The 9,670-nt window shown below is 43.3% G+C and overlaps 1 protein-coding gene across 1 annotated transcript; it reads right to left on the reverse strand.

Annotated features, from left to right (window-relative positions):
- Positions 1–5,485: 5,485 nt before the first annotated feature.
- Positions 5,486–9,164, reverse strand: LOC308105093 (urotensin-2 receptor; the record flags this gene model as incomplete). The annotated part of the gene is made up of 3 exons (XM_080455725.1): positions 5,486–6,007; positions 6,573–6,867; positions 8,872–9,164. The coding sequence occupies 3 exons, from the start codon at positions 9,162–9,164 to the stop codon at positions 5,486–5,488; spliced, it is 1,110 nt and encodes a 369-aa protein (XP_080311851.1).
- Between the last annotated feature and the right edge of the window lie 506 nt (positions 9,165–9,670).

Below are 9,670 nucleotides of genomic sequence, written 5' to 3' on the forward strand. Positions count from 1 at the left end.
CCCGCTGGTGGGGCTTGAGGATATTGCAAGTGGCCCCCCAAATAATTGGGGGAGAAGAAAAAAAAAACGCTTTATAGATTTTCAAGTGGGCCCTGATCCAGAAAAGTTTGAGCATGTACTTTTGAATACTAGGTTTTTTTTTAAGCCAGTACTCCAGTACATTAACTTACAAATTTGACAGAGCAACTTTCACTTGTAGTTGAATAATATTTGACCAGAGTGTCTATACTTTTACTCAAGTACTGAGGAAGTGTACTTTGTCCACCACTGTATTGTAATTTTTGGTAAATGGTAATGACAACTCATGTGCAGAGGATTGGGGCCTAAACGCAAGCCCTCTGTATGTTAAAGCCTGATTTATACTTTGTTGTACAACGGTGTCTCACAACATGTTGCGATGCGCCACTATCTTTTGGTCTGCAACTTATTTTTTTAACGTTTTAATTTTTTTGATATGAAGAAAAGACTGGCGGGACATAAATTTACATTTTGCAAGAAATTACACACTTATTTGCTATATGTTCTGTCCTTTTGTCATCTTACTACATTATGTATGACATTTCATACAGTGTATTTCATATAATCAAAATGGGTTTTCTTTTCTGTATTGATCAACATTAATATCATAAATTGACTAACTTACACCTCCTCTACATTAGTACAATTTCTTTAACATAGCTTAACACATTAAGACCTGAGGCCGATTCTACAAATATCTTCTAAATCCTAACTGTTTTCTGAAAAACATATGGTGCTATATCAGTGGAGCTCAAACCTTTTCATGTCAAGGACCCCCAAAATTATATGTATTTGGCCGCGGACCCACATCTCAAAAGATTTAGTTTCAGGGACCCCCAGAAGCAAATATTTGAGTTAAAGATGTTTGCTTTAAAATTATATTCAAAGATTTGTCACAAATTTTCAAGATTCATCAGTCTAAACAGTATAATCTAAAAAAAGCTATAATCTGTACATTGAAACTATACACTCTACAGGATGCCAGGTCTACAAATTCACCTGGAATCTGTCCTCATAGCATGCTATCTAAATGACATTTTAGCCTTCGCATAAGCCTGCAAGGTCATCAAGGCTAGGGCAAGTGCTACTGGCTAAAGTGGAGTCTGAAGAGGTGAGTCTTCGGGTTACAGCGGAAGATTGGGAGTGAGTCAGCGGTTCTAATTGCAATGGGGAGTTCGTGCCACAGTTTGGGAGCCAGACGGGAGAATCATACATAATGACAGTTTAAGAATGTCAGAGCTGAAAGCAACTCGATTACGGCTTTCTTTTGTACTTAAGGGAAAGTGACACATCAACCATTCTCACTTAACTGCTCTAACTTGGCCCCACTTATTAAAAACCCCACACACTGAACCTCGTGCTGTCCCTCATTCCATGTCTACGTACGTCAGGACAGACAACTAATCTGAGCTTTCACTGTCTGGTAATACCAAAACCCTGCCAGGAGTGTGCAGCATGCTTGCCTTTAATTTCTATTAAACCTGATATAGTATTATACTTGCCTGCCACAATAAACACAGACATGGATTCCAGTCAGGCCACACTCCTGAAGTAATCGGACCAGCTGACAGAGTCATAAGAACATTTTAGAAATGTAACTGGCCCTATCAATATCAGACTTGTCTAATTGCTTTTTCAGAGTGACAAATTATCACACTATTATTGCTAAACACGGCCAAGTGGTGACACACTATTAGATGAAGTAATTCACACCGTGTGTCTTGGAGTCCCTGATCCCATTGACAGAAAATAGACCCTATTTCATGAAAGTGATAAGTGCCCGCCCTGATAAGCAAACAGCAGACCAGTGAACATTTGGCGAAAATAGCCGATCTACAAGCTTAAGCTTGTAGATGTTTTTTGGTGAAGATATTTGGTGTAGAGGGGGAAAAAAGGAGGGGGCTTAGTATAGAACCCTGGGGGACTCGGGTCAAGTATAAGTATATAGGGTTTAAGTAGTTAAGCTGCTTAGCTCCTTTGTCACTGACCTCCCTTTTCCTGGGCTCAATAATCTTGGGTGGATTTACACACCTGAGCCTTATATGTACTTTGACTTACAACGATGTATGTCGTACTCGTAAATGATCTCCCAGCGGCTCGCTGCCCGCACAGAGTACAAAACACTGATGTTGGCCTACAAAGCAACCAAAGGCATGGCACCCCTATACCTTCAACGACGCAATGCGTTGTGAGCTTGTAGATTTTTTTTCCAGAAAATTCTTGAAAGGTTTTACCCAATGGCATGCCCAAAATAGGGACGTCAGATTGAAAGTGGTTAAGGAAAAAATATCGCTGTGAAGACAACGGACATCCCCGACTATTATTGCATTTTTGAAGTGGCTTGATGTTTCTCCCCAGGTCAGTATTACTGACTTTCCTTAGTGCATGCAGGAGAAGATTTTATATAAATACAGATGCTTTATACATTTCAGTCTGCAGACTTTCTGCTTGGAAATGTGACAGATACAGTATGTATATCAGAAAACAAAATGCAATGAATCTGCAACTAGCGTCTTTTCCACATGTGACCGTGTGCGTGTCTTTTGAAGAAGAGGATACACTGCATAATCCAGGGTATTCAGTTAACTCTGGGTGTATTTAAAACGGACCCTATCACTCAGGATTTTACTGTAGGCCTATACGTGGGCAAAGCTGCAGCATAATGATCAATTCATTTGGTACAGCCAGATGGTTCCATCTGACCGTATCAAACTATGAAACTGACCGGTGGTTTGAGTGTACGAACCGAGGTGGATCTGAAGAGGCAGAGTTGACTTACAGTATAGCAGTGGGTCCGGGGCCCTGCAGGAGTTCTTGAGGGGATCCAGGGGAACGAGGAACAGTCTAACCACTTTAACCCTCTTTCATACTTCAGCTATTCAAAAATAGCCAATGTACAATCGCGACATGAGCTTTTAGAACAGCAATTTTCAAAACGTTTTTGAAAAAGTTGGAATCATTTTGATAACTTTTAACACATTGACGTAAGCCATGGACATAATATTACGTCATCTCAAATCCAACGCTTGACTGCCAATGACGTAATATTACGTCAACTGGTGTTTTTCGCCAACCTATGAATGATGCCTTGACTTCGAGAGAAGGATACGCCCGGAAATGACGTCATCTAAAACATTTTCACTCCGTCCGCTACAATGTTATCAGATTTATAAAAATAGATTATCTTTTTCGGATTTTCCCAGATTGCGTTTTTGGTGAAAACGAGCTATATTCAACTGCCGATAACTACAGAACGGATGATCGCGGTTACAATGGGGTTTTTTTTGGTGGAAAGAAGACAGACTCGTCTTCTCACCAAAACATCGATTGTTTACATCCGCGTTGAAAAAAAAAATTCTGTGGATCGTCAAAAAGACTCAAAATAAGGTAAAACCGCTGGCAGTGGTGGAATGAATGAATGAATTAATACCTGGGAATGAATGTGTTAACAACACAAATCTTCTCGTCCCTGGCATACGGCCAAATACCTATCAATTAGGGGGGTCCTTGACATGAAAATGTTTTAGAACCGCTGCAGTCCTAGTACAGCAGGGGGCCTGACATGAAACGGGTGCTGCTGAGCACTCCTAATAGAAGGGATTAGAGCCAAGGAGCTTCCTTCCAGCACCGGAGGCCATCTGAATGAAGGCGTTATGGCCTCTACATGAAACATGAGGTGCAGCTCAGCATCGCTCATGAAGAGACCAAATATGAAACATCCTGAGTGCAGGACCCACTCCTGCATATCTCAGGTTTAGGGCTGGGTGATATACTGTAAAATCAATTTTGTGATGTGAGACTAGATATCATCTGGAATTTGGATATCGTTATATTCATGGCATAAGTCTTATCTTTATTGTATACTTTTTTATTCCTAAAATAGCTAAAATAGCCGATCTACAAGATCACGTCACAATACGACATTATCGTCACAATAGCGATGTTTAGATCAACCAATTTTGCCCTGATCAATAAGCGGGAACAGAAGGAATAGGCCTAAATAATTCTATTGATGTGATCTATTTCCTCAATGATTGACAGCACAGTTAAATAGGACAGGGTTGCTGCACAACCAGCACATGCATTGGACACACACACACACACACACACACACACACACACACACACACACACACACACACACACACACACACACACACACACACACACACCTCACAGGCATTTATGTTTTCTGATTTGCATAATCTGTCACATTTGCAAGCAGAACACTCTGCACTGTGCAGAATGAAATTAATATGCAAAATCACCTGTGTTCATTTGAATTTGAGACTCTTGCCAATCATCAGTAATCTTTCACAAGGTAGCCTATCATATGTATACAATTTATCAAAATCTTTTGAAAATAGCTCACATAATTGAGTACTTTTTCCACCACTGACCACTGATAAATTAACACTGACCAGTCTACTGTACCTGTTTGGACTGGCATCCTCAGCTCAAGCTAAGCCATTTGCGTGCGTGCGTGCGTGCGTGGGGGGCAGAGTAATGGACAGGACCAGAGGTGATGAATTGACAGTGACGCAGCAAAAGAAAACGGAGAGATGGAGCCAGTCTGAACGGGCTTAGGAATGAATTCATCATTATTTATAGTCTCTAAAATGTAGTTCCATTTAGCCTATACTAGTCTTAAATTAACACTGGACATTTTTATGTATATGTTTATCTGATTTTGAATCGCAGTAGTGGCTGGGTGAGCTTATAGTTTACTGATCCATGAAGGGAAAGTGAGTTTACAGTCATTATAATTTGAATGTATTTGTAACCTATAGACATTTGTTTGAATCATGATTTAAATATATATATTTTCTTTTAGTAGCCTACGAATCTATGGAATTCTGCAACACAGAATGCTAGAAATCAACATAACAGTTATGAAGTAAATCATGGGTCTTCAACAGGGGGTCCGGGATCCCCGGGGGGTCCTCAGAGTAACTACAGGGGGTCCGCAAAATCTTTGTGTGATGGGGAACATTAGCCAAAAATAGCAGATCTACAAGCTCACAACGCCTCTCTCTGCGAGACTTTGTGAGCTTGTAGATCTGCTATTTTCAAAAAGTTGGTGTAGAGGGGGAAAAGAGCTGACCAAGTACAGGGCCAACGGTCAAGTTTACTAAATATTGAGGGTTTAAAAGGTTAGCTGTCTTAAAATACACATGAACATGAATCCAACATACCGTATTAATAGAAAAGGTCATGTCAAACAAGTCTATGTACCTGAAATCTATGAACATTTTTAATCTGCGACACAATGTAGTGGGGGTCCCTGCTTCAACTCTCTCTCAGCTATAGGGGGTCCTTGGCCTGAACAACATTGAAGACCCCTGAAGTCAAATCATTTGGTGGTCAATGCCACAATTAGGCACGAACACAGCGGTTACAAGTTTGTGTAACGTCTGGTCTTGGTTACCTGTTGTGGATCCTACAGCGAACCTCGTCTTCCCCTCCGTCACTTCAGCGTCCCCATGACCAGGGTCTCGGAGTTGAACTCAAACTGGTTGCTGGAGGACGCCGACTTCCCCCAGGAGGAGTACAGGCTGGGCGGCCGCTGCTTGAACGAGGACGTGTAGCGGTAGAAGCTCTTGTGCCTGTTCTTCAGGTACTCCCGGTAGTTCTTGGTGAGCAGCGTGTAGAGGAACGGGTTGATGCAGCTGTTGCTGTAGGTGAGGCTGGCCACCAGGTAGTTGATGCACGTGTGCGTGTGCGAGGCCAGGCGCAGCGGCTTGCTGACGTACAGGGGCAGCAGCTGCCAGATCCAGAAGGGCAGGAAGCACGCCCAGAACACCAGCACGATGGTGAAGATCATGATCAGGACCTTCTGCTTCGGGGACTTCTTGTTCTTCTTGCCGCCCCTGTTTATGACGGAGTTGCGCTGGGACTCCAAGTACGTGCGGGCTAACTTTATGTACAGGGTGCCGATGACCAGCCCCGGTGCCATGATGCTGGTGCCAAACAACACGGTCACGTATACCTTCAGTGGAGGAAAAAAGAAGAACTTGTTTTTTTTTTTACTTAAGTAAAAGTATCAATACTGCAATGCAGAAGTGCTCTGTTACAAGTAAAAGTCCGGAATTAAAAAATGTACTTGAGTAAAAGTACAAGAGTATTGGTTTTCAAATGTACTTAAAGTACCAAAAGTAGAAAGTACTCATTATGCAGAATGTCCCGTTTCAGAAGTTTTCAAATGTATACAAATCTTTTGAAAATAGCAGATCTACAAGCTCACAATGGGTCGCATCGCGAAGCATTGTGAGCTTGTAGATCGGCTATTTTCAAATGGCCGAAATGTATAGGGCTGAAGTGGTTGGGTTTTGTAATAATAATCAAAATCTACAAAGCAACTAGTATTAAGTTTTCAAATAATTGTAGTGAGTAAAGAGTAAAAAGTATAACATTTTTCTCTGAGATGTAGTGGAGTATAGAAGTAAAAGCACTGAAAATTGGAAATACTCCAGTAAAGTATAAAATACCTCAAAATTACACTTCAGTAAATGTACTTAGTTACTTTACATCACTGTACTATATAGCCTATATACCTTGTAAGCGAGGGGCGCCCAGGTGGGCGCGCACATCCTCTTCACGCCCCCGTCTGGCGTGCTCTTGGTGACCTGGGTGACCATCACGGTCATGGGCACGGTGAGGACCAGCGACACCAGCCACACCCCCCAGGCCAGAGCCGTGCGGTAGCTCTTGGACCGCCGGACTGTGTCCAGCGGCCGGGTGACGGCCAGGTAGCGCTCGGCGCACATCACCGTGAGCGTGAAGATGCTGGCGTGCATGGTCAGCAGGTCCAGGCTGAGGAGGACGCGGCAGCCTGCGTCGCCGAAGTACCTGTGAAGTTTAGGATAGATTTTAAAGTTCTTTTACTTGTTTTTGAAGTCTTGAAGGGTCTATAGCACAGGGGTCAATGTTTTTCAGGCCAAGGACCCCTTGGCTGAGAGAGAGATAAAGCAGGGACACAGTGGTGTGTTCTACCGTGTTCTACCGTGTTAGGCTATATACATAGTGTGACCTGCAGAAATAATTTGTAGCCAAGCGTAGCCATCTAGAAACCGTCCGAGAAAGCGTATCTGATACGCAGGAGGAGGGGCTGGGGGCAGCAAAAATCTAGACTTCAATTCAATTTTCATTTCATTCAATTTATTTCATTCAGCGCCCACGCGAGCAAGTACATACGCGCGAATGTGCACGTGCCACGCATGTGGGAGGGAATAATTATAGTATGCCCTTCGAAAAAACCTAGAACACACCACTGCGAGGGACCCCCATTAGCCTATATATTGTATAAATATATATATATATATTTTTTTTCTTTTCAAAGATTTCATAGGCAGCTTCATAGTGTATGTTGGATTCATGTTAATATGGATCTCCAGACTTAAACCGTCAATACTAAGTAAACTTGACCTTTCACTCTGTACTTGGTCTGCTCTTTTCCCCCCCTACACCAAACCTCTTTGCCAAAAATAGCAGATCTACAACGCCTCGCACTGAGCTTCAGAATCAGCTTTATTGTCACTTCACAGGTTTACAGAAGTGAAAAATGTGGGTGAAATTGGTTTTCGTGCATAGTTCCCATATACTTATTTCCATAGAAAAAAAAGAAAGGGAAGAAGAAGGGGGGGGGGGGGTAAGGAGGAGAGGAGATCAAACAAGAGAACAAAAAAACCCAAACTGGTTTGCTTGTACTGTAGATCTGCTATTTTTGGTTAAAGTTCTCCCCAGAATAGGGATGCTTGGTTGAAGTGGTCAGGCGCGCGGGAAGTCCTTAATACCTAGGGGGGCTGTGCGTCGGGGGGGACTCCTCGCGCCCGCGCGAAGCGTGGGCGCGCGATTTTTTTGCGATTTTTTGGGGGTTTTCTGTGTTTTTCCCCACACAAAAAGGCAGAAAGACAGTGTAAACACCAGGTTGAAGTTCATCCATGACCGTAACAGACTGCTATGATCCATAAAATATATATATATTATAAAAAATAAAATAAAATAAAACTTTTTTTTTTCTTCCCATCACCAGGGGGGCTGCTCCCATCACCAGGGGGGCTGCAGCCCCCATAGCCCCCCCCCTCCCGCGCCACTGGAAGTGGTTAATGTAAAAAAAATCATACAAAGATTTGGCGGACCCCCTGTAGTAGGCCTAACTCTGAGGACCCCCTGTTGAAGACCTCTGGTCTAGCACCTTCCTACTTTGTCGGATTGCCTGCAGAAGTGCGTCGCAGGCCGCCCCCCCCCCCCCCCCTCAGGTCACTCGGTGCTGGACTGCTGACGGAGCCACATCGACAAATGGCAATTAAGAGACCTGGTGATGCTGCCTTAGGTTTTGGTAGCTATGATGCACCGAGGATTTGGAGCAATTACTCCCCCTGCATATCACTGCAGACAGGCAACCTCGGTTTATGGCTTTAAGAGGCATGCTATAACCTCACTTCTATGACCTTGCTTTTTAACTGATCTTTTCCCCCCTTTTAATTACACTCTTTAATTTTTACTCTTGACTAGATTTTAACTTATTGCTTTGTCAACCTCTATGAACCCATTAATACCTGGAACGCATCTGTGTCACTTTAGATGTCTTTGGCTATTCAAAAATAGCAGATATACAAGCTCATAGCGCGGCACCGAGTGCCGCGCTATGAACTTGTAGATCTGCTATTTTTGAAAAATCGTGAAAAAAAAAAAGTTTAGATTTTTTTCCAAAAACTGTTAGGATTTAGATTTTTTTTAAAGAATCGCCTCAGGTCTTAAAGGGTTAAACTTGAATCATGTAAAGCACTTTGAACTACATTTATGTCTGAAAAGGTGCTCTATAAATAAAGATCATTTTATTATAATCATTACCAGTCCCTCAGAAAGTAGGTGGACACCACGAACGGGATGGTGGAGAGGTAGAGCAGGTCCGCCAGCGCCAGGTTGATGATGGAGATGTACATGGACGTGGCGAAGCGGATGGAGTGGCACATCACCACCAGCGTGTACACGTTCCCCGACACCCCGATGATGTAGACCACGGAGAGAAGCGTGCCGAACGTGGAGGTGATGATCAGCTCCTGGTCGTCGGTCCCAGAGCCGCCGCCGCCGCCGCTGCTGGCCCGAGGCGGGCTGCTGTTCGGATGAATAGACTTGTTATTCATCGCTTCGGGGTGTTCTGTACGAATTACCCAAAAAAACGCTCGCCCCAAAACACAGTCGCCCCGCGGGGCAAAATCCGGCGACCTCGGAACGGTCGCCACCTGGTATTCCTAATAAACGTAACCTCAGTAAAACTATGCCTAAAAACCTAAACCTTATTCCTAAAACGTAATCTCAGTGAAATGGAGCCAAACTTTATTCCTAAACTTGACCTCAGTTAAAACTATGCCTATAACCCACGAACTTATCTTCCGGTTAGCATCTGTAGGTAGTTAATGTATGTCCTTGTATTATGTATTTTCCATCGCGCTCTTATCTTTCATGCAGAAGTTTGTGAAGACTGCCGAAGGACGGGCGCGGAGCAGCGACGCGCACCACCGGCACAGGTTGTGTGTGCATGGTGGTCCTGACCATTGTTGCCAGATTGAGTGAGAGAGATAAGCAACCAGGTCTATGAAAACAAGCCCAAAAGAAGCGACACTAGAGGCCACATGAGCAATTTAAATGT

Source organism: Gymnoscopelus braueri (genome assembly GCF_963280865.1).
Source record: "Gymnoscopelus braueri genome assembly, chromosome: 17".
Classification (NCBI taxonomy): Eukaryota; Metazoa; Chordata; class Actinopteri; order Myctophiformes; family Myctophidae; genus Gymnoscopelus; species Gymnoscopelus braueri.